General features: G+C 42.2%; 1 protein-coding gene across 26 annotated transcripts in view; it reads left to right on the top strand.

Annotated features, from left to right (window-relative positions):
- MACF1 (microtubule actin crosslinking factor 1) overlaps positions 1–18,817 on the top strand; it is a 347,599-nt gene that overhangs the window by 305,823 nt on the left and 22,959 nt on the right. For 20 of the 26 annotated variants that reach the window (XM_047723646.1, XM_047723645.1, XM_047723644.1 and 17 more), the window contains 21 exons: positions 647–850; positions 1,589–1,597; positions 2,566–2,797; positions 3,796–4,022; positions 5,446–5,568; positions 5,661–5,762; positions 6,378–6,479; positions 6,570–6,743; positions 6,835–6,990; positions 7,136–7,333; positions 7,917–8,045; positions 8,732–8,905; positions 11,914–12,069; positions 12,174–12,380; positions 12,515–12,634; positions 13,058–13,227; positions 14,337–14,496; positions 15,305–15,499; positions 15,849–15,977; positions 16,883–17,026; positions 17,509–17,697. In XM_047723646.1, the coding sequence (XP_047579602.1) occupies positions 647–850; positions 1,589–1,597; positions 2,566–2,797; positions 3,796–4,022; positions 5,446–5,568; positions 5,661–5,762; positions 6,378–6,479; positions 6,570–6,743; positions 6,835–6,990; positions 7,136–7,333; positions 7,917–8,045; positions 8,732–8,905; positions 11,914–12,069; positions 12,174–12,380; positions 12,515–12,634; positions 13,058–13,227; positions 14,337–14,496; positions 15,305–15,499; positions 15,849–15,977; positions 16,883–17,026; positions 17,509–17,697 (3,300 nt within the window). The remainder of the gene's footprint in view (positions 1–646; positions 851–1,588; positions 1,598–2,565; positions 2,798–3,795; positions 4,023–5,445; positions 5,569–5,660; positions 5,763–6,377; positions 6,480–6,569; positions 6,744–6,834; positions 6,991–7,135; positions 7,334–7,916; positions 8,046–8,731; positions 8,906–11,913; positions 12,070–12,173; positions 12,381–12,514; positions 12,635–13,057; positions 13,228–14,336; positions 14,497–15,304; positions 15,500–15,848; positions 15,978–16,882; positions 17,027–17,508; positions 17,698–18,817) is intronic. The other 6 variants (XM_047723649.1, XM_047723651.1, XM_047723648.1 and 3 more) reach the window with 1 other exon arrangement.

Here is an 18,817-nt window from a genome sequence, read left to right as displayed (position 1 = left end):
TTTGGTTTGGCCCCAGTTGGAATGGGAGCCATGAAGAAAGGGCAGAGAGCATTTGTGGCATGTCGTTTAGGGGAGGAGGGGAATCTGTAGATACTTTATGCTGTTACCATTAAAGATAGTTTTTAATGTTTCTTTTATTTGTGGTTAATGGCTCGTGCTTATTCCTTTCTCTGTGTTCCTGTACATGGAAGGATATAAACTGGAAGGAACAGCAATAAAGTCAAGGAGTGGTTGGATTACTCTAAATGTTGCCATTTGTGCCTTGTCTTGCTTAGTGTCTCTCAGTTTGGGGAGGGAGACAGGTGTTTAACCATGTAAATTATAATGTAGTACACAGACGTATTTATATGTACAGAAGAGGGGGATTAAACTTGTATCAATGGGAGGGTTGTGGGGAGTAAGAAAGGACATGTCTAGGAAGGCTTCCCGAGTGATGGGACATCTGATGGCTTTTGAAAATTAGGAGGATTATGTAGTATTAGAACCTAAGACTTAGATGTTTGTCTTTTCTTTCATAAATGGTGAGATGCTGGGACTTGCTGGTTTTTAGCAGTTCACTTTGTTCCTCTCAAAGTTGATATGAGCTCTAATCAAAATATTTAAGCAAATTGGTATAAAAATGCTCACTTTATTTTTTTTTACATAGCAACTCAGGGAATCCATTGCCGAACACAAACCCCATATCGATAAGCTGCTAAAGATAGGCCCACAGCTAAAGGAGTTAAACCCTGAGGAGGGGGAAATGGTGGAAGAAAAATACCAGAAAGCAGAAAACCTGTATGCCCAAATAAAAGAGGAGGTGCGCCAGCGGGCGCTGGCCCTGGATGAGGCTGTTTCCCAGTCGGCTCAGGTATGTCTGTCTTAAACACATGATCCCTTCAACACTGTCCTTTAGTCTAAGCAGGAGGTCTTTGTGTCAGGTATGCCCCTGTGGTCTTGAATGTCTAGTCCAGCATGCTGACAATACATCATCAGTAGACCAGGAACCTTTGCCTGTCTATATTTTCGTTCCAAGGAACATTGGTATACTGATGCGGGGCTGGGGGGTAAAACTCACCTAGGCTGGTATATATTTTCTGTTGATGGTTTCCTTGAAAACTTTGTATTGTGATGAGTCTTTAGCAGGGATGATTTTGGATAAATTCTCCTTGAAACAACAAATGTGTCAAGAAAAGTCTTATTCCTATTTGGCTTGTTACTTCTGAAATTTAGAGAACAGCACATTAGTTGTCTTACTCAAGAGGCCACCAGCTAGTTCCTGGTTCAGAAAAAGATGCTTAAGTAGCGAGAAGTAAGAGCCAAAGAGGAACATAAACAACAAGCAGTGGACTTTAAAGCATGTAACTACATACTTTTCAACTAATATATTACTGTTAGTGGTATTTTTGTCATGTCTGGGTATTTTTTTCCTATGTTTAGTCTCAGTACTCTTGGTTAATATTTGTACTTACTCAAGTTTTTCCCCCCACCTTCCGTCCCATCTCTCACTCACATTGTGGAATGTGTTACTTTGTGTTGTTGCTGCCTGCTCCTGTCTTCCCCACATCGTCACATTTCATTGTTGTGTTGACCGCGCCCACCATTACAGATTGCAGAGGTAAGGTGCCCACCCACACTGGGATTAGGGGGTTCTTATGAAGCTGACAATTGAGAGAATTTACCTATACGGAAATTCCCTTAACTGTAGTGGGATAAGCTTATTAGTGTGATTTATTATGCCAGTCTCACTTGGGGTGAAACCTAGAAATGAGGGAGTGGTGGGGAGTGATTTTATTGAAATCCCACTGTATCTTCCCTGTAAGACACTTCGAGTTGATAAGCCTTATTCCAATGAATCCAGAGGTGGTTCTAGAGAGCTTTTTAAGGGGGCAAGCTTATCTACATTGCTCCCTTTTCCCCTTTCTCTGCTTCAGATTGTAAATGAAAATTTTGTGATTATAGTCCTGTTATTTAAAGTACCAAATAAGTGGGAAGGTAAATTGTTCTTTTAGAATAAAGATAGATTTGGCCTTCCTTAATACCTTTCATCATGCTGACATTTTCCCTTCTCACTATTACATATAGTGGGTTATTAGATTGCATGCCATGTTACTTTTAATCTCCAAATCATGTGGCATATTGAGTTCCCCATTCATTTACACAGTTGGTGGAGGGCCTCTAACTTGTTGGTCTAATCTGTTGCATGCAACTGTCATCTGAGATGTTGACACACTGACTCTCACAGTTTCATGGTCTTGTCCCTTTCTTGTCACCCTAGTTGCAATAGGGGGAGCATTGTGACAGCACTAAATGACTTGAGTTGATTTCTAGCATATTACTTAATATCTTTTTGTTTGTTTGTTTTGCAAATAAACATTTACTTTCTCTTTTTGGTGGGCCAGCACAGGTGTGCTGTGCCCAAAACAATTTCTTGGGCAAACCTAACACTTGACAGCCATCAGGCTAGGCTGAATGCAAGTCATCCCAAACAGTGGTAGATTTATAGCCTGGCCTTATTCCCTAACATTTCCCCCAGAAGTGTGATGAGGTATTACTGTGATGGCTAATGGTCCAACATCTGTTTAGTTCCATGATAAAATTGAGCCCATGCTGGAGACTCTGGAGAATCTCTCCTCTCGCCTGCGGATGCCACCACTGATCCCCGCTGAAGTAGACAAGATCAGAGAGTGCATCAGTGACAATAAGAGTGCCACTGTGGAGCTGGAAAAGCTGCAGCCTTCCTTTGAGGCCCTGAAGCGCCGTGGAGAAGAGCTCATTGGGCGATCTCAGGGAGCTGACAAGGATCTCGCTGCAAAAGGTGCTTGATGAATCTAATTTTCTTTCTTTTTTTTTTTTTCCTCTCTTTAAGTAGGCTCCATACCCAGCATGGGGCTTGAACTCAAGACCCTGAGATCAAGAGCTGAGCTGAGGTCAAGAGTCACATGCTTAACCTGGAGAACCACCCAGGTGCCCCTGAATCTAATTATTTTTTAAAGAAAATCAGTAGAATAAATTCTAGGCTGTGGTGACTCCAGCATCCCACCAGATACATTTCACTGAATATGAAGGCAGTCCCCAAGTAATGAGTATTCCACAAAGTCATTGGAAGTCATTTAGAATTCAGAACACATCTCCCCCATTGAAACAAGATTACAATCGCTAGTTAGATTCCCAGGCCAGGAAACAAATGCTCTTTTAACCCTTCACATGAGTATGCTGCAGTATCCCTAGTGGGTAGAACATAACTACCTTTTATAGCACTTTATATGGGAAACATAGTGAGTTCCAACACAGAACACTGGAAACAGAACTCTCATCTCAGCCCCTTTATAAATTAGGTCTTTTGGTTTTGATTTTGTTCTTTTAAAGATTTTATTTATTTCAGAGATAGTGCATGAGTATAGGGAGAAGCAAAAGGAAGAGGGAGAGAGAATCCCAAGCAGACTTCCTCTTAACAGAGAGTCAGATGTGGGGCTTGATCTCTTGACCCTGAGATCATGACCTGAGCCAAAATCAAAAGTCAGATGCTCAACCAACTGAGCCACCCAAGGTTCCCGTCGGTCTTTTGTATCTTAGCGGTACCTTTATATTAGATGATAACTCATTTCCACATTAACCTCTGTGATCTCTTTCTGTGGGAGACCAACATACATGGAAAATACAAATGTCTAAATAATAAATAAAGCAAAGGTAGAAAACTGTCCTGCAGTTTAAATTTTTAGAGCTTTTTAAAGGATAAGAACTAGGTGAAATTTCTGATGAAGCAGATTCAAGTACTTAGAGAGTCCCACTCATATCTATTCTTTATTCCCTCAGAAATCCAGGACAAATTGGATCAAATGGTATTCTTCTGGGAGGACATCAAAGCTCGGGCTGAAGAGCGAGAAATTAAGTTCCTTGATGTCCTTGAACTCGCAGAGAAGTTCTGGTATGACATGGCAGCTCTCCTGACCACTATCAGAGATACCCAGGACATCGTCCATGATTTGGAAAGCCCAGGCATTGACCCATCTATAATCAAACAGCAGGTGGAAGCTGCTGAGGTGAGACAGAAACTAAGCCCCATCTTGTACATGTTTTTCCTCTAGAAAACCACTTTATCCAGGCGTTAACAGCTTACCTGGGCGTTGTTATTGTTCTTGTTGTTTATTTAATAGGACTTTTTCCCACTTGAAAAAAATATGTGCTCTACTATATATGGTAGAGATTTCTTTCATTTTTATACTTACACGTTGTACCACTTGTATAGACTCATACAACCTCCATAATTGTGATGTAGGACAGTTCCATCACTCAGAAGTAATTCTCCCATCAATTTTAAACTCAATTCACATTAATAGAATGTACTTTTTGATTTTAGTCCTTTCTAGAGTCAGTATTTCTCAAGTTAGTTAATTAATTAATTAATTTCCAAGTAAATTTCCTTTTTTTCTTTTTTTTTAAGATTTCATTTATTTATTTGACAGACAGACATCGCAAGTAGGCAGAGAGGCAGGCAGAGAGAGAGGAGGGAGCAGGCTCCCCACTGAGCAGAGAGCCCGATGCGGGGCTCGGTCCCAGGATCCTGGGATCATGACCTGAGCCGAAGGCAGAGGCTTTAACCCACTGAGCCACCCAGGTGCCCCAGTAAATTTCTTTAATGTAGAAAAACAACAGATAGAATAGAAAATAAATTCTGGATTCATCATCCAGAAATAACAATTGTTACTTTGACATACCTTTTTCTAGCCTTTTTGGAGAGCCTAGTTTTTACTAAATGCATTTTCACCTCATTTTGTCTCTTTAGTTTCGGCCATTCTCCACCCGGCTCCCTGCCTGTCACTGCCAGTGCATGAACCAGTTTTTAGGATCTGGCCCAGAACTGACTTTCTCCAAGATTATATAGCCTAGCATTTCTATGGTGTTAGTCTCTCAGCTCTTAGATTGGTGCTTTGTACTGTATTATTTTATCCTTGTTGATATGCTTCCCTGTGATAGAGTTCTTTTTTTTTTTCTTTTTTTTTTTAGATTTTATTAATTTATTAGAGAGAATGAGTGGGAGGGAGAGGGAGAGTCTGAAGCAGACTCCACACTGAGCACAGAGCCTGACAAGGGGCTCAATCCCACAATCCCTATGATAGATTTCTGGGTATAGATTATTATCTCTTGGAGGCTGGAAGGATGAACCTTCAGTAAACTACTAAAGCTCAGTAGACCTTTCCTAGAGTACTTTAAAAATGCTGTTATAGATACAATATAGATGTATGAAATATATTTATATGTGTGAGAGAGCAAAAGAAAAATGAACTGAGTCTGAAGTTGCACTGTTTGAGTAGATGAAATATTAAGGACATTGAAAGGCTTTTGTGAAAGGCTTTCGTTCTGTTCAACATCTGCTATTGATGAGGGTATAAATTACATTTACAAAGTTTGGGAAGTTCTGTTCTGCTTTCTGTTTTGGCTTATGATCTGTTCATTTACATGTAGACTATTAAGGAAGAGACAGATGGTCTGCATGAGGAACTAGAGTTTATTCGAATCCTCGGAGCAGATTTGATTTTTGCCTGTGGAGAAACGGAGAAACCTGAAGTGAAGAAGAGCATTGACGAGGTGTGGAAAAAAATGGGTATGGAATTCAGATGAAACCTTAGTGGACTCACACTGAAGACTGGTATTAATTAAAGAATCTGTTTTTCCCTTAGCTGAATAATGCCTGGGAGAGCTTAAACAAAACCTGGAAAGAGAGGCTAGAAAAGCTTGAGGATGCCATGCAGGCCGCTGTGCAGTATCAGGATACTCTGCAGGTGAGAGGCCACAGGGTGACCACCACAGAAAGAAGCTTCCGTGTTCTTTTTGTCATGTTCTAAATCCGGTGCTATGGCTCATCTTTGGAGGACCAGAGCATTCTCAAACCTAAGACAGTGCTATTTCGGTATTTCTAGCCTAATTTTCCTGTTCCTAGTGAGGAAAGTACTGATCTCCAAATTTCTACTCTTCTTGCCATGTTTTTCATCGTCATCTTTATCCTCAGGGTGGCTATGCAGTGAAGCAGGTCGTACTGTGTAATCCTTGCTTGCCAGAGGTTCCAAACCCAGGTTACCTTGAAGAACAGCGTGGCACAGTACTTTCACCACATCCTGAGCTTGCTAGGTGGCCATGACAAATACTAACTTCTATTCACATTTAGTTTTTCCAAAGTGTAACTCATTTTGGACATTATCCTAATAATACTGCCTCTGTTCTTAAATCTCCATATTACTGGAGTAAAGTTCATTATCCCTTACCTCTGCCCCCTACCTAAAGATACAAATAGCACAGGGTCTTTGATTTTTGTCTGCTTATGTCAGCAGAGATGATGCTAATTCTCTCCCAACAGCTGGTGCTTTTTTGGTTTTTGACTGTTTGTATTTTTGTTTTAGGCTATGTTTGACTGGTTAGATAACACTGTGATTAAGCTGTGCACCATGCCCCCTGTCGGCACTGACCTCAACACTGTTAAAGATCAATTAAATGAAATGAAGGTTTGTGACTGGGAATGGCTTTTGAAAGAAAGTTGAATTTTCATTTTTAAAGAATTGGCTTGATGTTAATATGAAGTATGTCTCCGGTAGGAGTTCAAAGTGGAAGTTTACCAACAGCAAATTGAGATGGAAAAGCTCAATCACCAGGGTGAGCTGATGTTAAAGAAAGCTACAGACGAGACGGACAGAGACATTATTCGAGAACCGCTGACAGAACTCAAACACCTCTGGGAGAACCTGGGTGAAAAAATTGCCCATAGACAGGTGAGGCAGGTGGTAGAGTCTGTCAGTGGACAACTAGCTACTGTTTTCTCATTTCCTGACAAATGTCTCCTTTATATCTTTTTCCGAGTAGCACAAATTAGAAGGTGCTCTCCTGGCCCTTGGCCAGTTCCAGCATGCCTTAGAGGAACTGATGAGCTGGCTGACTCACACTGAGGAGTTGTTAGACGCTCAGAGACCTATAAGTGGAGACCCAAAAGTCATTGAAGTTGAGCTCGCAAAGCACCATGTAAGTGCTTTCAGTTTTCATCTCTCCACCTGTTGGTTTGAGACCAGATGTTGTCACCAGCAGCCTCTTGATATTGTGTGCACTGTAGAGAACCAGGCTTGGTGGCATCTGTGGAAATAAATGATGATGTCCAACATTTTTTTAGGTTCTAAAAAATGATGTTTTGGCCCACCAAGCCACAGTGGAAACAGTCAACAAAGCTGGCAATGAGCTTCTTGAGTCTAGTGCTGGAGATGATGCCAGCAGCTTGAGAAGCCGTTTGGAAACCATGAACCAGTGCTGGGAGTCGGTGTTACAAAAAACGGAGGAGAGAGAGCAGCAGCTCCAGCTGACACTGCAGCAGGTATGTGTTGTCTGGATCGGTAGGTGGGGCTGTGCGCATCGCAGGGTCCGGAGGACCACCTGTCCGAGCCCGTCAAAGGAAAGCATTCTGGAGTAGCATCCCCTCTACCCACTCTACTCCATGTCTTAAGAAGAAGGTCAGTTCCACACTAGAATTTGTCTAGAAAGAATAGCTTTTGATTGAGTGGTCCTTTTTGGATTTGTCTGTAGCCTAGTCTCTTTAGTTTCTCTTCAAAGTTAGTAGTAGTTAGTAGATCTTGGCTATGACAAAGCTTGCTCACAGATTTCATTATTTTTTGCATCAAGTCAGGATCCCCTCCTCCCCCACCCCCCTGTCCATTTGCAACAGTACCTTAGTCAATCAGTTCATCAAGTTATATCAGACATCAGTGATAGGTTACAAGGATTCTACTAGATTCTAGAAATAAATAAATATATCAGCTCCATGCTAATCCAGCAACAGAACCACCCTGAGAACAGCCCAGAATTCCTTCCTCAGGATAGGCTTCTCATATGGTCATTTAGTGTTTACTCTTAAAGCTGAGAATTGACTACTGACCTTGTTGAAATGTCTTTTCTCAAAGGCCCAGGGTTTCCACAGTGAAATTGAAGATTTCCTCTTGGAACTGACTAGAATGGAGACCCAACTTTCTGCATCTAAGCCCACGGGAGGACTTCCTGAAACTGCTAGGGAACAGCTTGATACACATATGGTAATAGATGTTTCTTGAAGTTGAACATAATCCCCTATTGAGCAGCTCCTTACTGAATTCATAGACCTGTATGTATCTGGGAGTCTACAAAGTATGCATTTTTACCAAGAATAGAGTATAACTTTAAGGATTGCTGCTTTTATGTGGGCGTTAATACCACCTACCACAGGCAGCAGTGGTGACAGGGAAGCTTGATTGGAAATACATTGGTGAGCTGGTAGATTTTGAGTTGGTCAGTCAGTTGGCTTAGGAATATTGACCTGAAGGTGAGAGCATCAAGGAGACAAATACAGAATACAGATGTGTCTCTACTGAGAAAAAGAGTGTTTGAGGGGACTTCGGGAAATCAGTAGATACTGGCAATGTATTAAGAAAGGGGCTAAGGGAAAGAAGGCAACATAATTTCTAGGCAAATATTTCATGAAACAGAAATAAATTATTGGGGGTCTATTTTTGTGATCGCTGATCCTCGAATCCTCTTAACTTGGTAACAAAATTATTTTAATTTTAATGAAGAATGATAGGATTCATTGTTAAGCGGTTGAACTGAATCCCAAAAAAAAAAGGGTTTAATCAAGAATGAGACCTTCCTGGACTTTTCCAACTGTGTTCATATATCTGTGTGTGGGTGTCTCTTAGGGAATTGGCATTGCCAATCTCCTTCTTGCCTTTTTTTTTTTTCCCAGGAACTCTATTCCCAGCTGAAAGCCAAGGAAGAGACTTATAATCAACTGCTTGACAAAGGCAGGCTCATGCTTCTAAGCCGGGACGACTCTGGGTCTGGTTCAAAGACAGAACAGAGTGTAGCTCTCTTGGAGCAGAAGTGGCATGTAGTCAGCAGTAAGATGGAAGAAAGAAAGGTATCACCACAAATTACAGTGTCTGATTCCTGGGCTTGAGTCATTTGCTTGCCAAATGCATGTAATTTCCATCTAGTTTCTGTGATGACTTTTCAAAGACCAGTACATGGTACCAGAAGTTGCAGAACTGATATCCTCAGGATCACTTTTGTGCTAATCAAGCTGTCTTTTCTGCTGTTAAATTCCTGTTTTGTATCTGTGTCAAGTTGCATTGATGGTGCTAGTTTCTGCTGCTATTTGCTTTTATTATTCATTCCTTTTCTGCCTTACCAGTTCAGACATTACTGGCTGTTACTGCTCAGTGATGGACTTACAGCCCATATTAATCACCGAATTGTGTTCCTACTGAAAAACCGGGTTAAGCTGGAGTCACTGGCTTGGGATTGGGAGGGTGGGAACAGAGCATGCAGGAAGTCAGGCTAACATTCTCCACAAGGAATTTGGACCCTTGTATAAATCCAGTATGCAGAGAATTTTACTAAGTCAGGAGATAAGTATATTTATGTGACCTCTCCCGTTCTTCAAAAATCAAATTCCCCTCTAAAGAAAGGTGATCAGGGATCAAGGCCTCAAAACACTGTTTTTTATGAATACTGAGTTTTGGTGTATCACTCAACACAGAGTTTCTGTACCAGGCAGATCAAATGTAAAATATGTCTTCAGATCTGTTGGCCGCATCCATTCAACAGTTACTAAACAAATACGTACGAGGCGCTGGGGTGCTACAGGTATAGTGGAAGCGAAGGTGTGGACCCTATCGTTGTGAAATTTAATGGGCAGAAGGGCATAAAACAAATATGCACACATCTAAATGAACGTTTTTAGAGAAGCATTAATGTCCTAGAATTCTTTTAGTGTGAGGTCTGGTAATTCTCTTATATGAAGAATGGCCAGAGGAGCTAAATATAAGGCTTTGTTTTAATTCTTAGACAGACTATCCTCTGTTATTCCTGCAGAATGCAGAACTAGGACTAATTAAAGAAACCAAGGCAGATTCTGGCTCAGAATCAGGTTTCTTGAAGGTTTTCCCATCAGTGGAGCAGATTGTCTCAAGAAATAGTTATCTATCACTGGTGGAACTGGTCCAACAAGGGCCAGGTATCAAGAATAGTTATTTCTGATTTTGCAGAACATTACATTTCAGTATCACTAAAATCATTGATTAAATATGTGTGGTGCTGTATTAAAGAAGATATAGATAAGATGTTGTGGAAAGATTTCCTGTCATCTGGGAACTTGCAATGTATTAGTTTCCAAGCATTTGTATGATAAATATGAGGGAGATTTTCTTTTTCCTCTTGATTGGTTTAGATTGGGTCCTTACATTTTTTTAACATTCATTATAGTGTTTTTCTAGATTATAAAAATAACCTGAAAGCACAAAGAGAAATACCTCTACAGTATATACCCGGTTAACAATAATTAACATTTATCATGTACATCTTGGGTTTCTTTTTATGAGTTAACAACATGTTCTTATTCCACTATACCTGCCTGGTAGATGGACCAGGAATAGAGGCCATCACCTACGTGTGTGGGTAGAGTTTATCTCTGAGGCTTTAGCTTGTAGCTTCTGGAATTAGGGTGTACTCTTAGCACTGGCACATGCCCTGAATGAGCCATTGTTTTTGTCATTCTTATTTAGATCAAAGTGTCTAAAATTTTATATCTAGTGTTGTTTGCTTAGAATATTATGGCTTTTATTACCTTTTCTCCCTGTAGCTTAAAAATGAGCTTCAGGGGCACCTGGCTGGCTCTGTCAGTAGAACATGAGACACTTTTTTTTTTCTTTTTTTTTAAGATTTTATTTATTTGAGAGAGAATACATGTGCACAAGCGGGGAGGGCCAGAGGGAAAGGGAGAAGCAGGCTCCTGGCTAAGCAGGGAGCCTGATGTAGGTAGGACTCATCCCAGGACCCCAGGATCATGACCTGAGCTGAAGGCAGATGCTTAACCGACTGAGCCACCCAGGTGCCCCAGGAGTATGCGACTCTTGATCTCAGGGTTGTGAGTTCAAACCCCACATTGGCCCTAGAGCTTACTTAAAAAATAAAAATTTTTAAAAATACTGGGCGCCTGGGTGGCTCAGTTGGTTGAGCGACTGCCTTGGGCTCAGGTCATGATCCCGGACTTTCAGGATGGGAGTCCCGCATCGGGCTCCCAGCTCCTTGGGGAGTCTGCTTCTCCCTCTGACCTTCTCCTCTCTCATGCTCTCTCTCACTCATTCTCTCTCAAATAAATAAAATCTTCAAAATATGTGTGTGTGTGTGTGTGTGTGTGTGTGTGTGTGTGTGTATAATTAAAATTTTAAAAAAAGAATAAGCTTCGGGCACCTGGGTGGCTCAGTGAGTTAAGCCTCTGCCTTCGGTTCAGGTCATGATCTCAGGATCCTGGAATCAAGCCCCTCATGGGGAGTCTGCTTCCCACCCTGCCTCCTGCCTGCCTCTCTGCCTACTTGTGATCTCTGTCAATTAAATAAATAAATAAGTCAGTAAGTAAGAAAGATTAAGCTTCAGCCTCATATATTTTCAGGTGCCATATTTGCTGAAAACACATTTGAACAGAGAGCATTGCACGAGCATCATCTTTACAGTAAAGTGCTTTTCATTTAGTTGTTTTTACACCACAAAAGTACATTAAAGAGAAGTGAGGCTTTGCCCCCAAACAAGTTGCAGACCCTGCAGCTGTCACCACTGAAGAATCTGTTCACTTACATATGCTGAATAGTTCCAACCCTGTTCTTTAATGTCTCAGGAAGTGGGGAATCGAAGAAGAACCCACATAGCTGCAAATTGTGCTCTTTCCTTTTCATACATGGTTGTTTCGGTTTCAGACACTAACATTAAATTGCCCCCTTTTTTGTAAACAAGGCATGTTTGGAGGTTGATTAAATGAGGCTTCCTTTTTAGAGGTCATTTCATTTGGTGTACAATTCACGCCTTTGTTCTTGAAGCTACAATTCCTGAATTTGGCACTTTTTCTTTTTGTGTGTTTTAATTAAAATTCAGTCAAAGCTGGAAGAGGCCCTCAACCTGGCAACAGAATTCCAGAATTCCCTGCAAGAGTTTATCAACTGGCTCACTCTAGCAGAGCAGAATCTCAACATTGCCTCTCCTCCCAGCCTGATTCTAAACACTGTCCTTTCCCAGATAGAGGAGCACAAGGTAACTATGACGTCATGATGTTGCCCTCCTTTTGAGAGGACTAGTTGGAAGAGAAGCTCGTCTATCTTATCTTCAGTTTAAAGAAAGCAATATTTTCCCCTCAGGTATTTGCTAATGAGGTCAATGCTCATCGAGACCACATCATTGAGCTGGATCAAACTGGGAATCAGTTGAAGTTCCTTAGCCAAAAACAGGACGTTGTTCTGATCAAGAATTTGCTGGTCAGTGTCCAGTCTCGATGGGAGAAGGTTGTCCAGCGGTCTATTGAAAGAGGGCGATCCTTGGATGATGCTAGGAAGCGGGCAAAACAAGTGAGTTATGAAAGAAAGAGACCCAATTTATTGAACAACCTTGGGCTGCATGTGTAGAGTCTCTGGAATAATTTTCATGAAAGTCTAGTTTGCATAGTCATTCCTGTTATAAGTTATTTTTTATATCATTGTAGTTCCATGAAGCTTGGAAAAAACTGATCGACTGGTTGGAAGATGCAGAGAGTCACCTGGACTCAGAGCTGGAGATATCCAATGACCCAGACAAAATTAAACTCCAGCTCTCTAAGCATAAGGTAAAGCATTCATGGCTTTTAGGTTCTGAGCTGGGAATTCACTGAAGATTGCTAAAAATGGAAGTCGGAGCTAGTCAAAAGAAAATCAGTTAATGTTGGAAAATCAAAGTGATGAAACCAGCATTCCCATTTTATATCTAGACCGTGTCAAACCCTAAGAGTCATTCATTTAAACAACAGTTCAAACAAAGCGATTTTGGAAGTAACCAGTTAAAACTATAGGCTTTTAGAACTTGTTATGTACTGCTATATATGGTATAAACAAAAATTTATAAATTTCTTAAGGATAAGCTATTGTTAATTCAGGAGGTAGTGACCTTCATACTCTGATTACCAACCCGAATACTGAAAATTTTTCTTTGTTCCAAATAAAGATGTCATCTGCCTTTTAGCATCATTTTTTTTTTTCCTTTTTGGAAACAGGAGTTTCAGAAAACTCTGGGCGGCAAACAGCCTGTGTATGATACCACAATTCGAACTGGCAGAGCCCTGAAAGAAAAGACTTTGCTTCCTGATGACACTCAGAAACTTGACAATTTACTGGGAGAAGTCAGAGACAAATGGGATACTGTTTGTGGCAAGTCTGTGGAGAGGTGAGTGTGAATTTTTGCTTCAGTGGGGCTATATATTATCCCAAAACTAACAAAGACTGTTACTCAATTCCATAAAATGACCATAAAGCTAATGCATCAATAACAGGTTTTATAGCATCTCAATATTTCTAGTTCATTCAATGAGAATTATGAAATAAGTTGAATAAAATATTAAAATTCTCATTTTCAGCTTGAATCTTACTGTTTTAGAGAGAGGCCCATAAACTCAAGCCAATAGCAATAGAAGATTAGTAACTCCAAATATTTGTCAATGACCAGTTTGTGATACTAACAGCTGTCTCAGTGAGTTCTCTCACTGTGTCAGACAGCAAGCAAAACCTCTGCACGCATCACCTCATTTAACCATCGTAATGCCTAACCTTTACTGGACAGTTACTATTGAGCACTTGCCAGATAGAGGCGAACCAATCATGTAATCCTCATAACAACCACTGAGGGGGATACTGTTATTCCCATTTTACATATGAGAAAAATGATCATAAAGAGGTTATGATCATAAAGAGTGACCCCCAAGGTCACTCAGCTACTAAGCAGCAGAGCTGGGATTTGACTCTGTTGGATTTGGTTCCATAAGTTGTGCTTCCACCCACTTGTACACTATGTTTTGCTAAGTAATATGATATCTTTATATTATTTATACTCCCATTTTTTGGATGAAGTGACTGAGGGTCAAAGAGGTGATGAGAAAGCCCAGGATTACACAACTGGTCTAGAGCTAGGAGTTAAACTCCTGACCACAGACCATGACCAAAACCGTCATCCTCTACCTGAGTAGTATAAAATGATTAACACAGACCTTGGTCATTATGGTGTATCTGTGTGTATAACCATTGGACTCTTAAAGGACCAGGAGGGCCTCTGTACCTACCACCTACACTACCCTTACTCCATTCTAGAGAGTGGTTTGATTAAAAATGTCTAGGCTTATCTCTTAGTCACCTTTTGCTCTATTTCAAACCAGTCCAGCATGGAGGACCCTCTCTCTCTAGAGTTCAAGCAGTATTCCTTTTCCATTCAGCGGTCAGAACTGTGAGCCAGCCAAAGAGACAGGATCTCTAAAAACGGTGAGGGTTGTGTGCTTTTCTCAGGCAGCACAAGTTGGAGGAGGCCCTGCTGTTTTCGGGTCAGTTCATGGACGCTTTGCAGGCCTTGGTCGACTGGCTGTACAAGGTGGAGCCACAGCTGGCCGAGGACCAGCCCGTGCACGGGGACCTCGACCTCGTCATGAACCTCATGGATGCCCATAAGGTGAGGGGTGGGAGCTGCGCCACAGTGGGGCACAGCCACTGGGTCCTCAGCCTCTGTAGGTCTTCTGCTCACACTCCCCACCCAGGGGAGAAAGGAAGTCTCAATGAGCCTTTGTCTCCACTCGTCGGAGAGATCACTCCTTGCTCTGTGTCCTTAAACTATTGCTGGGATTCCGTGTCAGTCACAGAGAGTTTACACAGAATGCTTTGATTCAGATTTGGCAATGTGTAAATTTCATCTTAGGGTTTTTCCCCTCTTCCTGTTGGTATCTCTCCATTGAGTCACACCATGAATTTAAACTCAGGAGCCCCTCAAGATAGGCATTTTCATGGACTCCTATAATGAAAATGTGTTCTTTTTTTAGCTGATTCTGACCCTAGCAAGCCCAGCATCATGTACAGCAATATTTATGTGTAACCTACACCTGTTGTGTCAACCCCCATAATGTTGTTTCAGCACAAAGCATTCAGCTTTACTTGAAATTACATCAACATCTTATTATGCATGTGGCAGATGTGTTCTTACTGAACTCCCACAATTCTGGAAATTTTGCTATGATGTCATTTCTGTGTTACAAGTTAGGAAATTGGGACTCCAGCTGAGCAACTTACCCAGGACTCATCTTTAGAGTCACCTCTTCTGGGTGTTTCTTTCTTACACATCGTCCTGCCTCCCTCTGTGTAAAAAAAGACAACACGACTGGAACCTACCAAGGAGAACGGAACTAAATGATTCCTTTTGTCTGTCATTTTGCTTCTTGGGTTCAAAACATTTCTCAGCAAACTAATTCCTCTGTTTTTCTTTCTAGGTTTTCCAGAAGGAACTGGGAAAGCGAACAGGAACTGTTCAGGTACTGAAGCGATCAGGCCGAGAGCTAATTGAAAACAGTCGCGATGACACCACGTGGGTGAAAGGACAGCTCCAGGAACTTAGCACTCGCTGGGACACTGTGTGCAAACTCTCTGTCTCCAAGCAAAGTCGACTTGAGCAGGCCTTAAAACAGGTCAGAGACTTTGGTAGGGACACTAGGAAGGGGAGGATCTGAGCTGATTCATTCTCATTTCTTTATCAGGATCAGTTCCATCCAGCCTCAAAATGAACATGAAATCAAACACTTGATATCCTGAATGTTCAACAAGATTTTAATGTTCATTTGTACTGGAGGAAAAAAATGAATTCAGTTGGTTTTCAAAGAACTACAAATGAAAGATGCCCTTTGTGGGAGGCTTTGATAGGGCCATTGGTGCCTCTGATGCACTAATGAGTTCAGGCCCAACCCTTTCCCTGCCATACCCCAGTGTTCAGGGCAATGGCTGCAGAGAGGTTCAGTCTGTTGTGCTTGGTTATTTCAGGCGGAAGAGTTTCGGGACACAGTCCACATGCTGTTGGAGTGGCTTTCTGAAGCAGAGCAGACGCTTCGCTTTCGGGGAGCACTTCCTGATGACACAGAGGCCTTACAGTCTCTCATTGACACCCATAAGGTAATCCAGCCCCAGGGTGAAGTGACCCATGCCACCCACCGGGGTGAGGGTGGCCCGCCACTAAAGGAAAGTAGCTTTTTGCTTGGGAATTTCAGATCTCACATGCAAACAACTAGAACTGGAATAAGCCCAGCTTATTGGTTCAGCAAGAATGAGAGACAAATGACTGGAGGGTTTTATGACACCTTAAAGATCACTCATTTATCTTTACAGAAGTAATACATGTTGGTTGTAAACAAGTGAAACAACGTGGTATCATACAAAGAAAACTGGACTATTCCAGCCTCTCTAGACTTCTCGCCTGCACATGGCTTGGTTTGGCTTTCCTTGTGTTCCCAGTTTCGGGCCCTGAGCCTCTTACCAAGCTGCAGAATATCATACAGTATCTGGGGCTACAATCTGTCCTAATAAGATGGGAAATACTTCCTTTTTTAATTTTTGTGTTACCCACCAGGGGATTTTAATCTTGATTTTGGCACATGGTATTCTGTTGCTTGTCTTTTAAAATATCATGTTTTATAGCTGACATTTGTCCAAGACAGTGCTCATTGTTTATACACACAGAAGTGAATCAAAACGGGATTTTTTTCAAAAAGAGAGAAACGAACTCAGAATAGGACAAAGGTCATGCCCAGCCTGGGAAAGGGGGCTCCTGTCTGTGTCCCTCCTTGTCTTTGTCATCTGTAGTAGAGACAGTCATTCTTGTATAAACCCTTCACCTCCTCCCCATCTTTTAGAACTGGGAAGAAAGTACCAGAGACACCAGGATGCAGGCTTTAGGGGCCTGTGTGAACACCCACGGAGGGAAAAAACTGCATTGAAATCTTTCCCCCCACACAGTGTAAACTAACAGTGCTGCTAGAGTAGATTTCTTCAGTTTTGGTTTTCAAATCTTTTTTGTTTAGGAGTTCATGAAGAAAGTGGAAGAGAAGAGAGCGGATGTTAGCACAGCGGTAGCGATGGGAGAGGCCATTCTGGCTGTCTGCCACCCCGACTGCATCACTACCATCAAGCACTGGATCACCATCATCCGGGCTCGCTTTGAGGAGGTGAGTTCCTAGTTTTAGAGGAAGACGACATGCGCCCCACACGGTGGGTTTATAGGGGAAACAATGCTACTGAGCTTTGTCCACCTACCCCCCAGATAAGGAATTTTTCACTCATTCTGGGTATCTCAGTAAGAAGTTAGCGTTTTAGTAATAACTGTTTCCTTGATGATGAGATAATGAGCAGCAATCTGGAAGAATGGTGCTGGTGTAATGATGTGTTCATTGATGAATTCCAGTGGACTCGGTTTTGTGTCTTTCCTTTCTTCCTGAGAAATCCTGTGTTTAATAGGATGTATGTGCTGGATTTGTTTCCAGGAGTACTGATTGCTTATTCCAGCTCTGTCACTGGAGTAAGAGTGAGGCCTCTTGAGTGCTTCAGGGGTCTTCCTCCTGAAGGTCATTGTTAGGATCAGATGACAAAATGGACTTTGGAAACAAAGGATGTGCTTGGCTGAGACAGGCAATGGTTTGTCTCTCCCCAGGTCCTAACCTGGGCTAAGCAGCACCAGCAACGTCTTGAAACAGCCCTGTCAGAACTGGTGGCTAATGCCGAGCTCTTGGAAGAACTTCTGGCTTGGATTCAGTGGGCCGAGACCACCCTCATTCAGCGGGACCAGGAGCCCATCCCTCAGAACATTGACCGAGTGAAAGCCCTTATCGCCGAGCATCAGGTATCTTAGCTGAGTCCTGCGGCTTCAGGCATTCCCTTTGTGGCTACTGGAGCCCATTTCCTTTGCCCTGTCTTATCTGTTTTTAAATGGTTGCTTATCGTATTTGCACAGACTTAGCTTAAAACAACACATGCTTATTATCTTGCAAGTTCCGTGGGGCATGAGTCCTCTGGGTCCTCCTCTCAGTGTCTTACTGGGCCAAATCAAGGCATCATCCAGCACTGTAGCTCTTGCCTAGGCTCAGTCAAGTTGCTGGCAGAATCAACTCCTTGTGGTTGTGGGACCCGGGTCTCCATTTTCTTGCTAGCTGTCAGCCAGGAGTCACTCTTGGCTCCCAGAGGCTGCCCTCAGGTCTCGCTGACCACGCTCACCCAGTGAGGCAGCATAGGTCTTCAACGCCAGCAGGAGAGGCTCTCCAGTCTGCTCAGACAGATCTTATATGGTAAAATGTATTCAAGGGAACTATTCTCCCATTCTTTTCACTGCTGTGACCCTCCCTCAAGGGGAGGGGCTGATACAGGGCATGTCCCCCAGGAGTGGGACTCCTCTGGGCCATCTCGGAAGTCAGCCGAAGTTTTACACCTGGGTGCAGAAAGTTCTCTTGCCTGAACCCAGAGATGGGCAAGAACAGCACATCAAACTAAACTGAACAAAGGGAAGCTCAATTGAGCTGTCTTCGTAATATATCCTTGGGAGGCAAAGATGGTTTTTAACCGTGATCATTTACACTGATTACAAGCATGGATCTTGGTTAATTATACTGTGGACATACAATCTTTTTAGTATATATAAATAATTAGCCCTACCCTTGAAAACCCCCTGTATTCCTGTCAAGGTTATATACTTTGACACCTTCTCTTCTGAGAGGTTATCTTCATATTCAAGGCCACCCCTCTCCCTTCTTTGATCCCCTTTTACTTGTGTCTTCAAGCTCTCCCATTCTCTTTGCTCTTTCCTCCAAACCTTCTAGACATGTTCCCCTCAACCCTGTGTTCCCTTTGAATTACCCTCATTGTTCCCTCCCTCCCTCCTTTTTCAAACAAGCTTCTGGTCCCCTGTCTTCTCTCCTTGTTTTCCACTCACTACCCAGGCCCTTGGGGTCTGGCTTCCATCCCTACTA

Source organism: Lutra lutra, chromosome 4 (genome assembly GCF_902655055.1).
Source record: "Lutra lutra chromosome 4, mLutLut1.2, whole genome shotgun sequence".
Taxonomy (NCBI): domain Eukaryota; kingdom Metazoa; phylum Chordata; class Mammalia; order Carnivora; family Mustelidae; genus Lutra; species Lutra lutra.
The sequence above is the reverse complement of the archived record's forward strand: the minus strand, read 5'-3'. Positions and strand labels throughout refer to the sequence as shown.